We start from the raw sequence: 24367 nt of genomic DNA on the forward strand, positions 1-24367 counted from the left end.
AAAATTGATGATGATTACTGTGCTGCTAGTCAGATGATGGGTTCAATGCTCTGGCCGTGAGTTACTGCTCCTGTCCATCGCTCAATGATACAAAATTGGCCCACTTACTACTGCTGGTTATTTGTGGAAATAGTGCTTTCTGTAACTTCTCCTGTCGACCCTAGAATTTGAGGCACTTGAATGGAGACATCTGTTTTCATCTATCCAGATGTAGACTAAACAAAATAAAGTGTATGCTGTCATTAAAATCAAATACCTCATTACCTTGGATTTAACAAAAAAACAATTAGGTGATGATTACACAGTCTACCTTATGTTGGAGGGTCTAAGCATCCTAAAAAAAAAAATCAGTATTCAGGCAGCAGCAGAGGGGGAGGGGAAAGACGGAGTAAAATCATTACCATCATCTTCATTAGAGAGCGTCCTGCTGACCAATGAGCACGCTGCTCTGCACGGGGATTCCATAGGCACCCCGTTGGCTGTCGCTAGGATACCAAATAATCAGGAGGCAGCCCGCGGCCTGGTTGGTGGAGCGGGGTGTTGATGCTGTGTGTTGGGGGTAGACGAGAGAGGTGCTGTTTTTTTTTTTGGATACGGCACGGAGAGACGCGCTCGCACACACATACTCTCATTCATTCAGTCCGTCGGCCAGCCAGGCAGACAAAGAGGAGCAGCATCCTGCAGGAGGACCGCACGCTCCCGGGGGATGGGGCATCATACCCCTGCATCGCGTTGGGGGGGCCGGAGGAGGTAGGAGCACCGGGGTTAGGGGGCTTTGTCTCAGCAGCAGAGTACCCCATCTCACACACACACACACACACACACACACACACACACACGAATACATTGCTCAGGATCTCATGGCTATTAAAGCCATTATCTATCGATCTGTGCGGCGTTCCTAGTGGTATTTCTTTTTTAATGTGGGTCGTCAAGAGTTTTCCTATCTGTGCACTGAAGGATGCACACTGATGGAGGCTACTGCACTTCCTCACTGTGATCTAAGCTCAGTAGAGACAGCCAGCCAGTCTGTCTGACAGTCTCTTAACAGCTCTCCTCTTCCTGCAGGCCACGCAGATCCTCCAGACACAAGTCTGACAGTCGCTTCTTGCGGTCTTGTAATGCCAGCATGAGTAGATCAATATGTTCTCTGGTGAGGAAACACATTGTGTTGTTATGGTGCTGACTGGCTGTTTGCTGGAACTGCTTTGATTTGCTTTCAAACACTCTTGGCTTGTCACCACTTTTCGTGGGTACCATCTAAACCATCTCACGGCATGATTGTAGATGTGGAAGTGGGGTTAAGGATTGGAGTGTGTGTGTGTGTGTGTGTGTGTGTGTGGGGGGGGGGGGGGGGGGGGTTGTTCTCTATTGCATCTCTTCACTGATGGATGGCTGACTCCTCTCAGAAAGACGGGGCATGAAGGCATCATTACCAGAGGGGATTCCCTCCCCTCTCCACACATGGGTAGCAGACTCTGGGATGTAGGCTAATGACGGCATACTGGCAGCACTGGTGCTTTGTTTACAACCAGAGAGTCCTCTAGATATCAGCTTCTGACAGACACGGCTCAATGGAAACTCACTGTTCCTTTGTTTTGGGGGACTACAACTGATTTTAGTTTTTATGTTTTTACTAAATTTAATTTCTGCCAGTTGAATCGCAGTTTTTTTTGTTGGGGGGGGGGGGTCTGGGTTTGATATTCATGTTTTATTCAAAGTGTCCTCATTTCTTGGGATGACCCCAGACATGCTTGCTTAGAGAATAGTGTTCAAGAGATTTCTTCCGTTTTGCATGTCAAAGCATATTTAATTTAAATGGTTGGATGCTATTCAGTCACTAATTGCCTAATTCATGAGCAGCTATAGAGCCCAATTCTACAAACAAAAGCCAAACTCAAATTCCAGTCTGTTTCTCATTCACAGATTCAGGGCTGATCTGCTTTTGCCATTTCAAAGAACAACATTTGGTTTAGTGAGATTGCAGTTTGTTTCCTAGTCTGCTAAGTGGGCTGTAGAGCCGTGTTCTTTGGCCCTGGCCCCTAATCCGTTCAAAAGAATAATGAGGAGGAGGAAATAGCTTAAGAACCGCAACATGGCGGCAGCATTGGTCCTTATTTAATTACTTCCATCACACCCTCTTTCCACTCCAACCCCTTTAAAACCCTCAACCTGCTCACTCAACCTCCCCCCTCTAACTTAACACTCACACCTCTAACCTCAAGGCTAGAAATTCCATCCTCCCTGTTTTGGCGTCTCATTTCAGCTCTGTCACATCAGCTGTCATGCTGTTTAACCCCCACACACACACACACACACACACACACACACACACACACACACACACACACACACACACACACACACACACACACACACACACACACACACACACACACACACACACACACACACACACACACACACACACACACACACACACACTCACTCATTAATCCCACCTCGTCCTCTACACACCACCAGCATCTCAAGTCCTCCTGTCCTATCTGAGCCCTGCTTTCATCAAAGCCCTCTGAACTTTCTCCGTATTCTTTGAAGAAACTTTGCAGTTGCCTCCACAGAGGAAGGATCCTTCCTCTCCTCCCATCCTCCTCTTCACATCCACTCAGCTGTCACGCTGAAGCCTCCTCCATCTCGTCTGTCTGCAGAGCTCTGAGCCTCTTCCTCCCGTGCTAATGGACAGCAGAGCACCAGGGGAGCAACCTTAAAAAGGCTTTTACGGAAACGTCGTAAATCATTCCTTCTTTTCTCTTCCTCGTGACTGACGAGAAGAAATGGACGTGACGCTGTTTATCTCCTCAACTTGTTGTTAAGAAGGACACTGGACTCTTTGAGAGAGTCTAAGTAATAATCAGGCCTTTACTTTTAATAAAGACAGTTTGTTGTTGGCGTTTGGGGCGGTTCTGATGGGAGTGGGGGCCCCTGCTGCCTTCCTAATTAACTTGCACTAAATGCGTGTGTTGCTGTATGTGACACGCTCCACTTTTTAAGATGTATTTTAGGGAGACCACTAATGTTAGCCAGCCACTCCACCGCTTATGCTTAATTCCCTGGATTTCATTAGCTTCCTAAATGGCATTTTTGTGCGCTGTCCTAACCAGCTTTGTTGTGCCATGCCTCGCTTTTCGTTTTTTTTTTTTTGGAGAATGATGACATACTCTTTGTTTAGGCCAAGTGTTTCAGAGCCTGCCTGTTTCTGTCTGTAATCACAGGACAGTGCAGGGGTAGTTTATTTTAACAGGCTCCTACATTTACATTTGATATTCCTGCTGAGGATTTGTGCATAAAAATAAACCGACTTCAAAAGAATCATTCATTTCCCAGCTGACTCTCGTCCTGCTGCAGAAAAGTGTTGTGCAGAACTTTGCTTTACTTTGGTATTTACTGCAGTGAGTCAGTTGACTGGCAACTATGTTTATCGGCAACTATTTGGTGATCAATTAATGGTTTCAGTCAATTTTTCAAGTCAAAAACTTGTTTCTGGCTTCTCTCTCTCTCTTTGTCATATGTGAAGGTAAACTGAATATCTTTAGTCGACTTAAAGGAGCTATCTCAATAGAGCACGTTGAGCTGTGGGCCTTTTTCACTATTTTGTGGCCTTTTTATAGACAAAAGGATGAATCCAATAATTGACAAAATGGTCTGCAGATTAATGGATAGTAAAAACAGACTATTGCCCAATGTTTCCTCTCTGACGTGCCCACACTCACTTCATTTATGATTTCTTTATCAGATCAAATCTTGACATGTCATAAGTGCTGCTGGTCTCACATTTGCTCTGCGTTGAGCTGCTCATTAGCTGCCACGTACAGGTGCTGCTGAATACAGCTGTTTCTTCGCTCGTCCATTGTATTCTTTTTTTTTAATCTGATGAGAGATGTTCTGGGGTAAAGAAAGTACACAGTGCAATCTTCTCATGTGCTCTCTCTCTCTCTTCTCTTCCTCAGGCACAGGAGAGCCATTCAGAAGAGCCGGGGGTCAAAGGTGAGAAGAGCAGAGGGCACCATGGAGAGCGAGCCGGGGGCCCCCGCCTCCGCAGCCAACAGCACCGGGGCCACCAGCACCACAGCTGCCAGCAGTAGTAGTACCTCTAACACTACTACTACTGCTGCTGCTGCTGCTGCTACCACTTCCAGTAGTAGTAACACCAACAGTACTGCCAGTAGTAGTACTACAGCAGGAAGACAGACAGTGCCTCAGATATCTGTTTACAGTGGGATACCTGATCGACAAACCGTGCAGGTGAGTTTCTTGAAGTTGTTGACCGCTTGATGTAAAGTTGGGGTATTGTGTCTGAGTGACAGACGCATCCCTTGCTCTACTGCCCTCTATTGGTGTTTGTAGCGCCACATACAAGCCAACACATCGTTCTCTAATTGGAAATAAATGAATGAGATAGCAGCCATTTGTCTTCCTGATCGACGCATCGCCGGAGGAAACTCAAATGAGTGGCCGTCTCACAGGATCTGTCCCAAGTTGAAGGAAGGAATGCTCCATGTGCTTTAGTGCTGCTGACCCTTTTGACACCAGCATAAGCCTCTACACAGGCTTTTAACTTTTAGTGCTGATGCTTTCACAGCGTTGTATTCAGCCATCCTGCTCTTGTACTCTGCCGGCCGACGATTACGCAACTACAAGGCAGACGCTGTTGTCGCCCAGCAGCCCTCTGGGCACAAAGGACTGCTGGTCGTTTATGGTCAGCGAGAGTCGTGTTGAGTCTCTGCTACCAATTGTACCCCCCCCCCTCCGTTTCGAGAAGGTGCGAGTCCGGATGCTTCTGTGGACCACAGGTCAACATCCTCTCTGGTGACTTGGCAACCAGGAAGAGGGCACTTTCAGAGGTGAAGGGTGAGGAGAGTTATTTAGGAGCTTCAGTCACGGAGTCTCTTGCAGACAATGATTGAGGGAATGGGTTTATTTAGGTCTGCCTGCTTGCGGTGATCACAAGTTTTGGATGTTTTGAAACACTCTAGAGGTGAGTTAATCTCTCCCCGTCAGACGTTATTTATCGACTCTACATTCACAGTTTATGATCTATTAAAAAAACTCCCAAGTCATTCAAAGCCCATTCCTTTCAGCCGTGACTTGGAGATGATAGTGTTGTTTTTTTACAAAATGATTTGGACAGATCTGTGGTCGTGTACCAACTCTTAGATATTCTAATCTTCTAATCTTACACCCGGACATCATTTGATATCTGCAAACTCTTTTTAATGTGTGCACGTTGCATTACATAACCAGCTCTCTCTGTCTTTACATGCAGGTGTTCCAGCAGGCGTTACACAGGCCCAACACAGCAGCACAGTACCTGCAGCAGATGTACGCTGCTCAGCAGCAGCACCTGATGCTGCAGACCGCAGCCCTCCAGCAGCAGCACAACCTCAGCGCCGCTCAGCTCCAGAGCCTGGCCGCTGTACAGCAGGTCGGCAGACGCTCATCGCATGAAAGAATCACGCTCACCGTGCAGCAACGATGTTGTTATTGTGGACCCCCTCCAAGACGTGTTTCAGGAAATTGCAAATTACTCTCTTTCCTGCCCCTTCCTCTCTCTCCCTCTCTCTCCCTCTCTCTCTCTAGGCCAGTATCGCAGCTGGCCGGCAAAGCGCTTCACAGAACGGCACTTCCTCCCATCAAACAGGATCAACTCAGACTACGGTACGAGCAGTTTGTAGTGTCGGGGTCTGTCTCCTAAGAGCCTCCCAGGTTAACGTTATCATTGTCCATTAGATTGTGATGGAACTATGCTGATTTTAGCGACAAGATGCTTTGAGGAAGCTTTGCGCCACACAAGCTGTGCTCCTTCTCTTTTGCTTTGGAAGAGATTTAAATGCATTCTGGTAGCGTGTTCTGGATCTTATGTCTTTGTGTGTTTCCTTTTTTCACAACATGCCAAACACGCACGACATAGACAGTTCAGTAAAGGAAGTGCATAACCTACCTAAGTATCCCGTTCATTGTCTCCTTGTAGATCAACCTGACGACCTCTCCGGCAACCGCTCAGCTGATCAGCCGGGCCCAGAGCATCAGTTCGACCCCCACCAGTATTTCCCAGCAGGCTGTTCTGCTGGGCAGCCCGTCCAGCCCCACGTTCACGGCCAGCCAGGCGCATATGTACCTGCGCGCACAGATGGTGAGACTGCAGACACATTTACATGTATGCATATATCCAAGAACACAACCTTTTTTTCTTTCTGTGTGTTTTGGGATTGGTGCATGTGTATGCTCACTCTGCCATAGTAAATAGTGCGTTTTATTCTCATTTTGCCACCAGAGGAGGTGGTGGGAAATGTCCCAGAGGGCTCGTTAAAGACAGAATGTCTTGAATGTGCATGCATGCTCAAAACACATTCATTTTGCACATCACAGGTGTTCTCTCTGCTGTAGCAAAAGGTTCAGTTGTGTTGCTGAAGGAATACACATAGATTTATTGGCTTATTTTGCTGCTGATTGTGGGAAAGTTGTCTGTTTTGAACTTGCCATCACTTGTTGTGTGTGTGTGTGCTTTCCAGGCGCAGCAGAATAACCTGGTGCAGGTGGCCAGGAGCCTGGGCCGGGCTGTTCCTCTGTCGCCGCAGATCATCTTCACTCCAACGGCCACAGTGACGGCCGTCCAATCAGAGAGCTCCACGCAGACCTCCTCACAGGTAGGGCCATGTGGAGGATACTCTCACTAAATAATTACGAGCGTATATTAAACGTCCTGGACTTGATCCCTCTGGTCAAAAGAAATAGAAATGCAGAGGTGAATGTAACATTTAGAGAAACCGTTGCAATGAGTAACTGGAAATCGTGTGTTAGCTTATGTGAAATTGCAAAGAATAGGAGTAAGAATATCTTAGACTGATATCTGATCCTTTAACCCACTTTGTAAATCTCTCCCGTCATTCTGTCTCTTCAAGAATCAGGTCCAGAATCTGGTGATCCGTGGCCAGCAGGGGGCGCCCACGTCCTCTCAGACTCAGACCCTGCAGGCTCTCAGTCTGAAGCAGAGCCCTGTGCCCATCCAGCCCGCCTCCCTCATCAAGAACCCCAGCCAAGTGATGCAGGCCTCCGCGGGGGGGAAGGCCGGCTCCTCCGACGGCTCGTTTGAGGCGGGGAAGAAGGGCGACAGCGCAGCGGTCACAGAAGTCCGAGCTATAAACATGAGCCGCAGCGTCACCACCATCAGTGCTCAGCCTCTCATCGCTCCAGGTGAGTAGTTAGAATAATGTTAGAGTCTGAATATGTGCAGGCTTCTTAAAACTGATCCTGGCAGTGCTCACATCAGAGCCAACCAAAGGAAGGAGCTCTCTCACAAAGGCTTTCAGTATTTGGTCTATATAGTGAAAATAATGCAAAATAGCAATATGGGTTTTAGAGCGGAATAAATTGGTCGATTAACTCAACTTCGATGATTGATAAAGTGTCATAAATTTGTCACTTCTAATCATCAATCAATCAGTTGATAATGAAATGGTGAGACACTCAGACTGACATATTTATTGATCAAGTAAAGAGCAGAGTTAGTCAGGCTGAAGACACAAAGTTAAACAAATACCTAAAAATACCTAGAACAACAAATCAGTGCGTCACTTATTTTTAGCCATAAACTAGCAGCTAGTCAAGTCAATTTTCTTTATACAGCTCAATACCACATATTACAAGTTTAAATATCTCAACATCAACTGGACTGTTAACAGAGATTCAGGGTTCCTAAATGATCAGTCCTCAGGACTTTGGTGATACCCTGACTTTTCTTTTTTTTCAAGCACCATAACCAGTTCAACATTTGAGTTTGTCTTTTGCTTTTTGGCAAAATACCAGCAGAATGAATGACGTTCCCATCAGCCTCAGCTGTACTTTGTCTTTTGTGCTAATAAGAAAATATTAGCACAACGTGGTAAACTAAAATGCTGACGATAGTAATTCATTAACCTGCTGAACATCGGCATGTTAGCGTATGGTGAGTATGTTGCCATGCTGCTAGTGTGATACGGTACCACGGTCGACTCTTCTTCTTGTTTTAAACTGACTGCGTGTGTTTTCTGGAGGGACACCGACACTCAATACTCCATAGGAAGTTTATTTTCATTTTTTGTTCGCAGATAACTTAAACTGCCAACTTTCCTGCCAGCTGCTGCATACTTCTTTTTTTTTTTAAACAGATGTCCATTCTCAAACCTTGAAATAGACTTGTGGGCCTCCAGGCAGCTGTCATGTATGCAGTGGAAATGTGTTCTTGTGTTTATCGTAAGATTAGCTGAGTAGGTTTCTTTTTTTAACAGCTTTCTGTGGGCTGTATGTGTGACATGTCGGGGCCGCACCAGAAACCCCTCCACTGACCAAAGCCGTGAAACAAGCCGTGTTAAAGTGTGTTGGTCTGTGTCTGGAGCGGTCAAGCTGCTTTGTGAATTAGAAGCTGTGAAAGTCTCACTGCCACGCAAGAGTCTTTCTGAACCACTTATTATGTAATCGAAAGTTAGCAGCTGCTGCTGTTTCTTTGTTTTTCCTTTTCTTTTTAGTGTGAATGGTTGTGAATATGCCAGCAGTTCAAGCTGATTAAATCACATGTAGTGCTGTTTGTTTGCAGGATAAGGCCCTTCTGAAGCATTAGCACATTTTAAACAGGGTCCTGATATGACATGCATGGACCATATGCATGTATATGTGCTGGGAGGGGTTTACATGACTGTAAACCTTATAGTGTGTGTGTGTGTGTGTGTGTGTGTGTGTGTGTGTAGTTGGGATTATCTGACCGTGTCAGTGCACCACTGTGTCTTGCTTTGTTGCAGTAATGGATTCACATAAAGTGAAAGGGAGGATGGAAGCCGAAAATCTGGCTGCACGCTGTCTGGGAAAATTACCATGGGTTGCCATGGCAGCAGGCGGTGAGGGACAGGTGTGCCCATGAGATGCTGGAGAGTTAATACACCGTGGACCAGCAGAGAGGAGGTCTGATGGGACTCCGATTAGGAGAAAAGCCTGGATTCAACTTGACTGTGACTGGGTCGTTATGCAATTTGAATTACAACGTTAGATCAGAGGAAGGTTTTTAGTACCGACGTGTCTCCGATTACCTTCATGACTGATGTTTAGAGTCCTGCTATCAGACATTTAGCTTTAATGAGTAAATATAATGAGGCTTTGTGTATAATTAGTCAGTATTTTTATTGTTAAAATGTAGAGAATTACGCGTAATTGTTTAATTTAAAAGTAGTTCCATACTTATTACTAATAAGAGCATTTAGTTACAGCAGTCAACTATCATTCATTTTACTTTCCTCCTTAAATGGGTTGAGCTAAGCTCACTTTTATTTTATTATAACTGTAGAGTAGACTAAGCCTGCATTACTAGCATTAATACTGTCGTCTAAATAATCAAAGAACAAGATCTTCTAAAAACCTCTCGTTTCGTTTTAGTATTTTGCTCAGAATCTGAGCTTTGACATGAAAAACCCGGGAAACACGTTTGACAGATGAGATCCCATTAAAGAGGTTAAAAAGGCTCAATAATTATTTTTTTATCAGGTCTGGAACCTTATCAATAAGCATAATGTGATATCGTAAATCAAACGCGTCTTTACTTTATAAGCGCTGAACATGACTCAACAGAAACCAGCCTGGCCTGATCTGAGAGGACAGACGTGGAAGAACTGTGTTTTATTGTGTTTGTTTGTTTTTGTGCTATTTTAGGTCATCAGTTTTCATCTCGCCTTCCAAAAGATGGCCGATCATTTTAGAGCAATGTCTCTGCTACTGACATTCAGAGTCAGTGCCTTGAATAGGAATTGGATTGGAAACAAAATGTTACTTCTGGCTTGTTTCAGTCAGCGTTTGTCAACACCTTACTGTTGAAAAAAGAAAAACACAGCAGGGAACCCCCAAAAGCACCATGCTCACACATTAAAAGACCAGATCTGCACACAAGGCAACGTAATTATGGTTATTTATGGAGCTTCTATCAGTTGCCAGTTTCACTTGAAAATGATGACAAAAAAAGAAAACCCACAGTTAAACTTTAACTATGCAAAACCTAATGCCTTCTAATAATTCACCTTCTTATCTTTCGTCTTGTCTATTCAAATTAACATTCAGCATCTCACTTTATAACAATATAGCGTCACTGTAGCGTGTGTGCGTGTGCGTGTGCGTGTGTGTGTGTGTGTGTGTGTGTGTGTGTGTGTGTGTGTGTGTGTGTGTGTGTGTGTGTGTGTGTGTGTGTGTGTGTGATAAAATACAAACCTGATTGTGAAGCGTACTAAAGGGAGGAAAGATGGCGTGAGGCCTGCTGCTGTTTCATGAATGTGAGCCAAAGCAGCAGTGACGATGTGGAATCTCAGGGATTTTCCAGGGCCGGGTGCTACAAACCCATCAGGGAACGTAGACCGTCCCCAGCGGCGGGACATTGTGCAACAACATGCAGAGGGAGTAAAGGCTCCACGCATATTCATTACTCAGGGGGCGTGGAGGCCACTGCCACATACTGAATATTGCATGATTATATGCGTGTGGGCGGCTGAGTCATTCCAGCCCTTAATCCCAAGACCGTGAGGGGGGAAAAGCATCTAAATGAATCCCCCTGTCCTCGTCTCCTTCCAGGACTGCTCTCTGCTCCTCGTTAGGGGCTTGAGAAAGTCACCAGGATTCACTGGTTGTATCCGGTTTATCCGATTCAGAAATCCCCCTCCTCCGCTCCGTCTGGGGCTGAGAAATCTCTCGCTACTTTATGATTTCAGTGACATTTTGATGTCACGGTGCTACTATTAAATTCAGGAAAAAAAATGTTGCTGCATTTTGACGCTCGTGTGGTTGTTTTTAATACTTTTTTCTTATTTTACGGTCACATTTTACAACCACATAAACCTCAGTATTAACCATGAAAAAGGTCATGTGAGTACTTTCATTACCGGTAATAAAATGGTTGAGTGAAGGTTTGGCTGCAGTGCAGTCTGGGTATGTTGTGTTGTTTCTGATGTGAGTTACACGGAGCAGAAAGCCGAGTTTTCAGTTATGAGTTCCTTCACATGCGCTGTTGTCCTTGAGCTGAGCCACTTTCTCATGGTGGTTGTTGTCTTATTAATCGGTTTCCAGACGTTAAGTACGCAGGTCATGAGAAGGAAAGGAACTGAATAACTGCCCTCATCCTTGACATATTTTGGTCTAGCTTTTTGCCTGATTTTGTATATCAACGTAAATTTGTTGAAACTAAAGTCGAGCTTTGAGCATCAGTAAGCTTGGCAAAGCGTAAGAAGACACCGGGCGAGGCTCCTAACATGGTGCCACGTAATATTTACATTGGATGTTATCACCTGAAGCGTCTCAGCCTGAACCCTCATATAGGCTAACATCTGTGATTATCCTGCTGCAGGACGTCTCTACCCGTCCCAGGCTCACATGTCTCCTACTCTGAATATTGTAAATACGCCTGTACGCCATAGATAGCCAGGTTTTATTCTCGACATGTGAGAAAGAAAACACTCCTCAGCAGATCCTGCAGCATCAAAAGGACTAACGACAGGCTGGATAGAAACATCCATGTATTCCACAGCGGGGCTCAGACTGCGGTTGAGGGAAACTTTGAAACCAGATGGACTCTGACCCACACAGAGCATCATGAGAAGAACAGGGGATGGCGGGGATCTGAGACAAACACTGATGTACTTGGCAGTTTTCCACGCTTGGATTGATTATGGGCTTTATTAACACCACCAAACACACCTCCGTCTTCACGTGCCTCATATAGCAGAGGCTGTGCTGCGGTGCAGGAAGAATGAGTCCATTAGTTCTCAGTATTTCCTGGTAGATCTACTAAAGATGAAGGAGGCAGCAGAGGGGCCCCGGACCTGCTGACTCAACATTAACTCCATGAAGAGTGTTGCGGACGGTTGGCTCTGCGTGTTCGTTCTTATATTGAGCTAGCCTCGGGCTGCTTTCTGCTGAACCCATCTCCCACTCAGACGTGCTCCCGAAATACAAGATTGATGCTCTGTGTCTCGCTGCTTCGGGGCAAGTCATGAGTTCAGGATGTCTTTTCACTGACAGGTGGTGACGGGCCATTTTTAAACGATTTGTGAATAATGGCCAGGGCCTCTCTGTGCACCTTTCAACGAGCTCTTACTATCACATCCTGTCAACAAAGGGGCAAACAGGTGGAGGGAGAGCTACGAAAGTACTTGAGATATTTCTGAGTTACCGTTAGAGAGGACGATGGTGTTTGATGAGACTGTGGCACGCAATGTGTGTTGTGTAATCACACACGTCTATTAATGTGAAAAATATTTTTTCAATACATTTTTGGGTCTGTCAAACAAAAAAGGAGCAGAGACTCAAATGTGACGTTGTCCTTCTGCTCACCGGGCAAAAGAAACGCTGTAAATAAAGCAAGAACCAGATCAAAGTTTTGTATTGATTCAAATAATTAAAAGATTCTCAGATTCCCAAAATTGTTGATGATGGATTTTCTGGTAAACTTCAAATCGAATACTTAGTTTCAGCACTATTAAAACACACAACATGATTACTTTGTCTATGTCCATACTGGCTTATTAATAGCCAGTATGGACAGGAAGAGTGATTACAGATGATCACATGTCATTATGTACATGTGCAGTACATCAAAATCTGAATCCAATCTCTTAATGTTAACTAAAAGTAGTATTTGTCTGAATAAAAGCATGAATCCTCTTACAAAAAAAGTACAATAAAAATAATAAAACACTGATTCCGCTGTGAGTGTTTTCCTTTCCTCACTAACATAGATGAGCAGAGAAAGTACAGTCTACTAATAGTCATACACCTGTAACTAAATATATATATATCGCGTCAGACCGAATTTAAAGGTTAATTGTCTGCTAACACAGCAGTTGGCTGACTTCATGAATTTAAAATAAATAAATGTTGTCATTCCAGCGTACACACAGATCCAGCCCCATTCGCTGGTTCAGCAGCATAAGCAGATGCAGCAGCAGCAGCAGTTTGTGGTCCATCAGAGTCAAGCTTCCCAGAGGGCCGCGGGCCAGCTGCTGCAGACCGCCTCCATCCAACCGTCGCAGCACCCCGTCCCCGTTCTGCCCAAACCTGCGCCACACCAGCCCTCCATGCCCGGCCAGCAGGCCACCATCTTCCACTCCAACATCGGCCCCCACGCCCTCCACTCCTCCCTCAACCACGCCAAAGCTCAGCCCGTCCAGCTCACCGCCATCAACCTCCAAATACAGCCGACGGTGAGTTCAGATACGCACACCAGGCTCTCAAACTAAAGAGCATTTGGATAGCTTAATAAGAACTGTTACCAGCATCGCTGATAAGGTTAAAGCCATAGATGGATGTTGGTGTACAAGCAGGACAGGGACTTGCTCTTTTTGCTCTGTCAAATCAATGTCTGTGTTTAGATTTAGTTCATGCAGAAAGGCATGAAAATATTTTGTTATCGTAGAGTTTCTGAAGCATAATGTTGGCGCTAGAAAATAATGTTGCAGCATCGCTCTGCCAGTTTTAACGGAGAGCTCTGTTAATTGGGATCTAAATAATGTTGGTGTTAGCCATGCTAGCTAGCAGCGTGGTTATAGGGATGGGCAACGGTCTGTTTGTCAGTCGGTTGGTCAACTTTGGCCCAGACTGAAATAGCTCAACAACTATCGGATGGCTTGCTGTGATATTTTCTGCAGACATTCATGGTTCCCAGATGATGCACCCTACTTACTTTGGTAACTTTGGACTTTTCTCAGAGCACCAGCTCAACAGCTGTTGGATGGATAATTATAAAATTTGCCCCCCCCCCCCCCCCAAGATACATTATCACTTTGGTGATCCCCTGACTTTTCCTCAGCCACAAAGGGCGGCTAGCATGGCTGTAAACTCGTAGTCTTGTTGAAAGTGATTTACTTCATTTGGAAATACTTGGAAAGATGAATTCAAATGTGGACAAACAGTCGATTTTTGATTCTACAGAATAATATTTCTCATATATTCTAGAGGATAGGAGGGTATCTCTTTCTCCCAGTCACCGAAAATCCATTGTGTGTTTCCAGTATTTCATATTTCATGTGATTCATTGTTTTTGTCCACCATTTGTTTCCAATGGGACATGACTTTCTGTACTACTTAACATCTAAACTGCTCACATTCTCCTTGTTTTTTTTTTGGGTGGTAACCAGCAAATTACAAGCTACTGTTCCAACAACACCCACCGAATCAATTTCCCCTCCAAGACATACATGTTGAAATAACACAGGAATATTCTGAGTTTGGGGTTCGTGGTGTAATATTTTCCCACTGGTGTGATATTTTCCAAGCCTAATGGTCTCTTAGTGTTTGAGTCACTGACATTAAAAGTACTGACAGCCCCTGATCTGTCTCACATTTCTCATGTTTTCCCTTTTCTCACATCGTAGGCCTCCCGACTGGTTCAGGACAGTAAAGACAAGCCGACCTCGCTGGTGGTCAGAGAGACGTGTCCGCCCCGCCCCACCGCCTCGCAGCAACAGCAGCCGCCACAGCAGCAACAGCAGCAACAGCAGCAACAACAGCAACAGCAGCCACAGCAGCAACAACCTGCGCCTTCGCCATCGCAACCCACCAAACCTGTAGAGCAGCCCAAGGTCACTGCAGCCCCACCAGCTGTTCAGCCGCAAGGTAATGACTCAGCATGATTTCCTAAGCTGCTGAATTAAGAGTCATGAAATGTTTTTGTAAGCAAACTTTTAAACCAATGAGCCACTGGGACAAGAAGTAGCAGTTAAACAAAGTGAAACTCCAGTTGGCCAACTCTTAGAAACCGTCAGTGGAGGGAAAGAAAAATCAATGTTAACGTGTAATTCAGAGCGTGTTGTGTATGCGGCACATTTAGTTTCTCTACACTCTGACTCTTATTGCTCTGTTTGTCCTTTTCTCTGTGATATTTTTTTGGCTAAGGCCAAAAAGCTCCGCTGATACCCACAATTCCCTCTGCGCTCTGTTGTGCGCTGAACATTTAAACCCACAACATGAATCAGTCATACAACCGGTCTCATAATGGAACTTTATTGTTCTCATTATTTTGTTGCTTGTAAATTATATTGGAGACCATTTGGCGCATGCTGGTTCACTGTGTTAGTAGTAACGGGGTCGAGGCCGACACCCACAATGCAGTGGGGGCGCCGTGGTCATGTTTTGTTCAGTCTCTTTTACATACATGAGGGGGGCAGAACTTTTGGACAAGCTGTTTTATAATGTTGGTTGACTCTAAAGTGGTTTTCAAAACATATTCCAGTCAAAAAGCAAATGAAATGTTGCATCGAAATGTTGCATCGAAATGTTGCATCGTCAGCCAGATGTATTTTCTACTTACTGTGCACATTCAGTCAGCCAGGTGATTTGGATAAAAGTGATTAAGCAGGCTCTAATAAGTGATTCATGGCTAGTAGTGCATCACCATGCAGCAGCTATACTCTTCTTGCTGAGCATTTCATTATTTGGGTGTATATTTTCTAAATGTTGACACAGATCAGTTTCTATAGTGATAATTCTCCTAAATGGTTGGAAATGGGGCTGATGCTGTGTTACTTGTAAAATGAAACATTGTGTGGACCACAAATTGCTGTTTTATGGGCAGCGAGTTGGGTGTGATGCTCATCACCAGAGCAGGAAACTATTTTTGTAATCCACTGGCTGCAGGGGCTGATGACGACGGGCCCAGACCGTTTATTGTTTTAACTTTAGGAAAATTGAACAAAAGCTGCTTTTCAGTCAATTTGGCTTATTGAGCATTCGGGCTCCAAAGATTTATGACACCTCAGCCCTAAAAAGATATTCAGACACACTGTCCCTTCTCTTTCAAGTATTTAAATGGAAGTGTGTACATTCAGAGTAGCGGGCATTAGTTTTCTGGGTATTTGGAGGACCCAACATTGGGATCACATTATGCACCTCACTATTGCTTTCTTAGGAAAGTTTTGCAAATATGAAATTCATCTTACAAAGAGTAATAATGGACGTTGTTTGTAGTGCAAGGTGTCCTGTCAAAAGGCTTCAACTGGACTTCCTGGATTATATTTCATATGACGCAGAATGGCACATTTCAGGATAATGTGCATTATATTATTGGATTGAACTATTGATGCAATAACATGTAAACTGGTAAAGGTGGAACTAATTCCAACTACTTACTACACTATCTGCTGGGTATCTTGTGAATTTCCCCTGGGGATCAATACAACTATATCTTAATCTATAATATTACATCATTGTTCATTTGTTATTAATCTGAATCTGCAAAGTAACTAAACTCATCAAATAGATGTGGTGTAATAAATGGAGTACCTCAAAACTGTTCTTTAGTCCAGTACTTTGGTTACTTTCCACTACTGCTGCACACGGCCCTAACTCCACAAGAATTTTTGCAAGCAGTGTGGAAAATCAACTTAAATTCAAAAAAGAAGAAGAGCCGTTAGGTGTCTTTTCTCAGAGGGTGATTTGGACCCTAAAGTTTCTCTCTCTGTGTCTCTGCTGAAAACGTGATGGTCGATGGGAATACATTAAGAGGCCGAATCTGGAGACACCGTTGAACCATGTAGTCTCATAGCAGCAGCAGGATGCTAACGCTAGCATGCTAACGCTAGCTACTGTGGGAGGAAGCAGGGAGGCGGACCCTGCTTTCAAAGCTTATCTTTAGCGGCGCTGCAGCTTCAACGCGAACTCAGCCTCAGACAGCAGCTGCAGCAGGTCGGTGTGTGTGTGTGTGTGTTAGTGTGATGTGCGTGTGTGGGTGTCGCGGATCATCACAACAACAAACACGAGGAGTCGGTAAGAGATCCAACTCAACGCCGGTGACTTTACACATGAAGCGTCGCAGCTTCGTGTTTACTTTCGCTTTGTGGGGTTTTGACGTGGGTGTTGTGATGGTGGAAGATCCGCGACGCGCTGTGGATTCACTGTTTGTTATTGACCGACTGTGCGGCAGCAGGTCACTTCTAATGCTCAGCTGTTGTTAGACCGGTAAGGAGGCAGGTGGACACGACTGGATGCTGTTCTGCATGTCGCTGTAATATGATAGCTGTGCGTCTTGTTAGAGTAATAGATAGCTACAACTTTAAATGATTTGTTTGGTTATTTTCATCGAGCTATATCTTAATATAATCAGCCTTTATGAAGTCCTATGTTATTCCTCAAAAGTTTAAAGACATCAACAGTTTGATGATGTCAGATTCTTCACAGTCCAAAACCCCCAAAATATTCACTTTCAGATCTCATCAATCAATTGCTTGTAAAACGACTATGGATTAATCAACCATTTTCCTTCAGACTCAGTCCACCAGTGAGCAGCGCTCACAGAGTGCATGCTCTCTACATTGATGGTGATGGTGTCGTATTCATTTCTCTGGTCAGCAGGCGGGGGCTCGACCAAGAGGCCGAGCGCTGCACCTGGGACCCCGCCTCCGGCCATGACCTCGGGGAACGAGAGCGAGGCGCCCACGGTGACGGGCAGCGTGCCACAGCACGGGGAGAACAAACCGCCGCAGGCCATCGTCAAGCCCCAGGTCCTCACGCACGTCATCGAGGGCTTCGTCATCCAGGAGGGGGCCGAGCCGTTCCCAGTGTGTGTGAGTGGCCCCATCTCAGCACGATAAACAACCCAGAGCCAACACACTCTCTCTCTGGTGTAGTCGCCTGTAGGGAGCTGTCAGCGCAGGCAAACACAGATCCCTCTGTTACTACTATTACTGCCGACGGCTCACAGCTTCTGTGGGATTCAGTCATTCATTTTAGTGTGTGTGTGTGTGTGTGTGTGTGTGTGTGTGTGTGTGTGTGTGTGTGTGTGTGTGTGTGTGTGTGTGTGTGTGTGTGTGTGTGTGTGTGTGTGTGTGTGTGTGTGTGTGTAATGAGCTGCAGCCTCTCAATTATCTCAAGGCATAAAAACACTCCCTTCTTTAATCCGTCATCTCGCTTCAAATTGATGTTACTACATTGTTTATCTGGTGTTCGTACACAGATGTTGACATGTGTATCATCCAATCTTTATTATAATCCCACACTAAAAGGTAAACGTTAGACTGAACAGCCTTTTGTTCAGGTGCAACATGCTGACATGTTTATTTCTGGCCTTAGGGCTCACTGCCCCCTACTGGACATGTGTTGTTACTGCTCAGTATACAGTATAAAGGCATGAACAAGCACAAACAATGCATACTGTACAAAGAGTGCAGTATCTACATTACAAAGACATTGATATGGTACTTTGAACTGTGTTTGATGACTGTTTTATTGATTGTTGGTGTTTATATATTCTATGAATGAATTAAGTGTTTATTTGAAGAATGGCACGGGACGTCTTCAGACTACCCATTTTGTCTGACTAACGGAACAAAGCCCTTTAGACCTTTAGTTTTAAATGATATTAAACATAGAAAAGCAGAGCTGTGTTTGATTTAATGACTCGATTATCACAATGGTTACAGATTAATTTTCTGCTGCTGGACCAATTGTTTCAGCTCTATTGAAAGCAAACTTCTTTCTTTGCCAACAATGTCTCCAGTTGTAATTGAATTATAAATGGGGCCCAAAAATGGCTATTTTATTTCTATTGTTCTGTTTTTAAAACGAGGAAAGAGTCTGTGTTTAATAATGTATGGAGGAGATTGATTATTATGTGGTCGCCATATGACATTGGTTGGTCTCGTCGTCGGGATGTACGGGTGGAAGTCTTTGCACTTAAGAGCGCTGTTGTGGAGTTTTGTCACAGTTACGATATTGCAGTCGTTCAAATGAAGCAGGCCGACTATGATGTCAGTCACACTATTGTTACTGCTGGAGCGTGTTGCCGTGGTTTCATATCGGTAGATTAGTGAATGTGTTCTTCCCGTCACCAGGTGGAGCGTCTGCCGATTCTTATCGACAGCCCGAAGAAGCTGGATCACCAGCTCTCCTCAGACCCCGACCAAACCCCCGTCAGCAACGCAGCAAACAGTGACTCCGACCCCGAGGACATGAACCAGACAGGTGAGACAAAAAGTATAAAGTACAACAGGTTGTGTATGAAACTCTCGTGATGCACCGATGCAACCTTTTTCCAAAGCCTGTTAAAATCAGTTTTGGGAAAACTCTCCTTTGTCAAGTGACAAAACTGCAAAAGTCATTATTGAGTGTCTGTCTTATTTCTAATGCTCCAGAAAAAGAGCAGGAGCCCAAGCTGACGTGTGAATACTGTGGATGGGTCGACTTTGCCTTCACATTCAAAGGCTCCAAGAGATTCTGCTCCATGGTTTGTGCGAAGAGGCAAGTCACCTTTATATTTCCTCTCATCCGAGCAACTTTATTATATGAACGAAGGAAAGCTCTAATAGTGGACCTCTGTCGACAGGTACAACGTCGGATGCACGAAGCGGATTGGCCTCTTCCGTCCAGAGAGGACTAAACCGACCAATCGCTGGCGCAGAAGATCTCCGGGTCGCTCCAGTGTGGCGGCGAAGAAGCAGGTACACACGCACACGCACACGCACACGCACACACTCTTTACCTCCCATCAGATACGGCTTCCACTGCACATGTTATGCCCTGCACTTTCACGCCTCCTGCTTTTTAATGAATTTAAGCATAATTTGTGTCGGTGCCCAATTATGTCCCTCTGTCTCTTGTACTTTATGGTCTTTGTCAACGTTTATTGGTGACCAGCAGGAGCAGAGAAGCATTAATAGAGATGTTCTGCCTGCTGCACAAGTTATATAGACATGAAAAGCATCTTTATTTGCCTATTTGTTTAGTTTATTTATTGCGTATTATTGTGGGACTTTGTCGTGGTGACCCGACTTTCCCTCCCTTGAAATACTGAAACTTCTAATGACACAATAAAGTAACATTTTTACAATCGAGACAATTAGTTTAGATGACACTGAAGAATGATAATGTTCTTCTTTTTTTGGCTGGAGAACAATCTTATTACGGTTTTACAGCCAAAATCTTTTGAGTTATGTAATGCCTCGAGGGTTGAACCTGCTGTGCTTTTGTTTTATGTTTGGACCAAGAAGTGTGTTTTATAATCCAGAGGGTTCAGCTCTGTCGAGACACTGGTATCCATCAAACCCCTGCAGGTGTACTAGACTCATCTGAAGCTATTGAACAGTATAGATCTCACTCATCACCCCTTTAATCTTTGCGGCGTCTAACGCAATGTCGCGGCACTATTTTACCGACGAGCCATTCATCTTCACGCCATGCTCAAACTGTTACTCCTCAGAAGCTGCCCCCCTCCCCGCAGCAGACTCCGGGCGGCTCTGTGTCCTCGCCGCACCCCTCGCAGCCCAGTCAGGAGGAGTCCAGCCCGTGTTCGGACATGTCGAGCTACGAGGACCCGCCGTCCCCGCTGTCTGCGGCCAGCTCGGGGCCCCTGGCTCTCGCTCCGGCCCCGGCTCAGGTCCCCGCCCACCGGCATCCGGGCAGGGCCTCCGACCAGGATGTCTGTAGCGTTCGAGATGCGCCTTCGCCCTGTCGGCGCTTCTTACCCAACGACCCCACCAAGTGGAACGTGGAGGAGGTCTACGAGTTCATCCGGTCGCTGCCAGGTCAGAGAAGCAAACGCGGCGTTGCATACGCACATTTATTCTGCTTAGCAATTTCAGTGTGACTGACTTCTTCCTCTCCGGTTGTTGCAGGTTGTCAGGAGATCGCGGACGAGTTCCGCTCTCAGGAGATTGACGGACAGGCCCTGCTCCTGTTGAAGGAGGACCACCTCATGAGCACCATGAACATTAAACTGGGACCTGCACTCAAGATCTTCGCACGCATCAACATGCTCAAAGACTCGTAGCAGCAAAGAGTGACTCACTCGCGTCTGTCTGTAAGTGTGTGTGTGAGAGAAGAGCGGACCGTAAAACTAAATTATGAATACTCCTCAGAATTATTCCGACGATATCGTGGCACTGACGACACAGACCGACTGCACTATGACCTCGCCTTCTCCCCACTACTGGACTGGTTCCTTTTGAAACGCACTCATATCCACCTGCATCTGCTCAATGACGTTGTAAACGTTAGCTTTGTCTTTAGCAGGACTGATGTTTAGAGTTGCAGCTGGAGCGCTGGAAGCTGTTAGTCTGTGTTTACGTGCACTCACAAGGGACTAAAATCAGGAGCCACAGTGAGGTTTGTGCCATATTCCACAATGTTGATTCTCACATTAAATGAGTGAATGACACACGTGGTACTAACATGCAAGCTGTATCTTGATACCTGATCTGGCTAAAGAACAAGGCATGTGAACGCTACGTGTAAATGCATTAGGGCATTTCCAATATTGGTTCTTAAGAAGCGCGTAGGTTCTTGTTGCTTGCTTTAAACGGCTGATTGGTGAAGTTGGAGGGAGATCAACAGGGAGCTGAACGCGTCTGTTTGTTATGTTGTACGCCATTACCAGGAAAAATCACACCATAAAGTGTGTGTTCTGTTTTAAAAAGCACAAATGTGGGAAGATAAAAGGCACAACTCGCCCATCCTTTAAGTTCTGTCTCCAGTCTGATCTTAGGCGCACAGCTGATGGTAGGGCTGCACGATTGTGGCCAAAATCGTAATCACGATTATTTTGATCAATATTGAGATCACGATTATTTATCACGATTATTCATTGATCATTGAGAGCGACTGTTGCATCGTGCGCGCGGAACACCGCCGTGCGCGATACAGAGAGCAGGGGACTTGTAAATGCGCGACCGTGTAGTGACAGACGTGACATGCTGGCGTGTAAATAAATTAAGCACAAGTACTCCTCCTTCAAGCTCCTGTCTCTCTACTCTTCTACTTCTTCTACTTCTACAGGGTGCGCGCATGACATCCCATCTCGTTCTCCCCCTGGTGGTTGGCTGACTGTTATTTGAGGAAGCGCTTAATTCGATATGTAGCACAGCATGTATTTTAAACGTCAATATGGCTGACGATCATGCTCATTTAATTGTGGCAGCCAAAATCGTGATCGCGATTAAAATTCGATTAATTGTGCAGCCCTAGCTGATGGTTTGTTTACATGACGCAACGTAGCGCTAGATGTTAGGACACGGCGTCTCTCTCTGTGGCCGAGACATTTTCTTTTTCTTTCCCCCAAATTGAATATTAATATTTATATTCCAAATCGTTTTTTCTTTCCTCTACCAATATATATTCAAATTGAGAATATTGGTTGACAGCCCTAACGTGCATGCACAACACATAGCATTGGGACTGCAGGTGGATCCACCAGACCTGGAACCTAAACACTGTGATCAGATCACAGCCAGGTGTACTTATTTAGCATTTTAAGATCTTATCATAATGAGGGCAGAACATTCGACAACAAGAGCGCTTATTAATACCAGGTGATGATGCTAAGGCCTTTATTACTATGTCACTGTCCAGACAACACATCTAGTGGAGGTTCCTTGATACGAGCAGGTGTAAAGGGGAAAAAAATATCAAATAAAACTGAAAGAACCTGTCGTGCCAAAGTGCACTACAGCTCAGTTGTGCCCGAGTCGGGTCTCTGAATTACGGCATTGAGACAACGAGAGTGAAGTCTGAATGGATTATTATTATTAGAGATGTTTTTTTGTACAGTTTTGTTAACGTGAATGAAAGAGGGCCCCTTCTGTGTGGCTGGGAACAGATGCTTGCGTTGATCAATGTTCTCATTTTTATTCAGTAGGCGCTCCGTTGCCTTTTTCTCACAATGCGACTCGCAGCTCTCAATACAAAGCTCGAATGCAGAGAAACGGTTTCTTTCGTGACATTGATTTCCCTTTCATGAGGAACTCTCCAGTTTTTCACCTGCAGATTTTAACGACTTACAGATGATTTTTCAAAATGATCTTCTAGAATCTGACATTGATTTCTTGTCTCAGTTTCATAGGAAGACACTAAGTTATCTGAGGAACAATGAGGGTGAGCTGCTCTCTTCCCACAGCCCCACTTTATATACAGGCACTTATTTTCCTTTTTACTTGCTTTAATGTTATGAGACACTCCAGCAGAGTGAGAGCAGAATTTAAACAAGTGTATATGTACATAGCAGCTTGATTGAGGGGGAAAGACTGAAACTAAGTGTGAAGCTGTGGTCTTCTTTAAGTTAAGCTTTTTTTATTTTAAGACAGAAATCTAATGGTGTTTAATATTTTGAAATATGCAAATGTATAAATATCTTGGCCTGGGAATTGTTTTTTAATGTTTGTTTTTGTCTAATAAAATATGTTTAAATCTATTTGTGTATTGTGGCTGTGATGGAAGGTCAACCTTTTTTTAGATGAGGCTTTGTCAAATGCTTGTATTTATCAAAACAGTTTGTTACGCAACATTTTGCAATTATAAATAATTTGCAATACAGTTCTGTCTTCGGCCATTTTTTTGTGCATGTCTGTGTGAAAGAGTCTATTTCTGTTTCGGCACCTGCTCAAAGGCAGTAACAGTTCCTGGTTTGTAAGAAAACAATAACTCAAAATTATTATTGTCGGCCATTTAAGTTTTGTTTGAGCTGGGAGCAGCATGTGAAATACCGTGTAGCAACTGCTAGTGCTCCAGTGTTACGCTGAAGTCTTACACAGACTCAATATGTAATATAGAAGATTTAATGGCTGCAAGCCAAGGCAATTAACTGAGCAATAGTCTACACGCGTTGCAGACACATCCCCAAGGCTCCTAACTTTACCAATGAGGCAACGAACACAACTACACAACGATGCCCTGCAACAGAATCCACACCGCACACGCAGACTTTACTATTGGGCAAGGTTGGCAACTATATGGGCCCCAAATGGCTATAGATTTATTATTACTTCTACTTGCGTTGTTATTCATTAAACTATCCAGAATTGTATTTGAATTAAAAATTCCACTTTAAACAGACAAGTAAATTGAGTACATTGTACTGATAATGCAATCTTCACTCTAAGTAAAAAAAATCTATAGATGCAGCACTTTTACTGTTTGGTATTATTAGTCATACTATTAAAGTAACGCATGGCCGTTAGTTTGTTTATACAGTGCATGCGCGTGGCACCATGCCAAAAATACACAAATGCAAATCAATTAAAACAATTATAAACAGACACATGAATCCGACAGTATTTCTAAATGGAGGGGATGTCTTCAAAGCAATTGTATGTATAGATATTTGAGGGACATTACATTGCAGTCATTTAGCAGACGCTTTTATCCAAAGCGACTTACAATAAGTGTATTCAACATAGGTATTCATAATTGTAGACATAATTGTCGAAAGTGCATGCACAGTAAACGTGTATGGCAGCACGAAACATTTAAGGTACGTAAGGTAAGCTGTATATAAATAGTATCGAGAAAAGGGTATTGTGAAAAATCTATGTTTAAAAGCGCTCCTAGCGATGGATATTATATGATACAATATGTTTACTTGTAG

The 24367-nt window shown here is 44.5% G+C and overlaps 1 protein-coding gene across 1 annotated transcript; it reads left to right on the top strand.

The window, feature by feature from the left end:
• Window positions 1-706: 706 nt before the first annotated feature.
• phc2b (polyhomeotic homolog 2b) lies at window positions 707-23278 on the top strand (the record flags this gene model as incomplete). The annotated part of the gene is made up of 15 exons (XM_079186288.1): window positions 707-750; window positions 3969-4263; window positions 5285-5443; window positions 5599-5676; window positions 5990-6151; window positions 6531-6665; window positions 6921-7212; window positions 12910-13223; window positions 14394-14634; window positions 17368-17579; window positions 18846-18975; window positions 19146-19251; window positions 19337-19451; window positions 20210-20534; window positions 20625-23278. 15 exons carry the CDS (start codon window positions 707-709, stop codon window positions 20777-20779), a joined length of 2763 nt encoding a protein of 920 aa, XP_079042414.1. The 3' UTR covers window positions 20780-23278.
• Window positions 23279-24367: the final 1089 nt, after the last annotated feature.

Source organism: Pholis gunnellus, assembly GCF_910591455.1.
Source record: "Pholis gunnellus genome assembly, chromosome: 3".
Classification (NCBI taxonomy): Eukaryota; Metazoa; Chordata; class Actinopteri; order Perciformes; family Pholidae; genus Pholis; species Pholis gunnellus.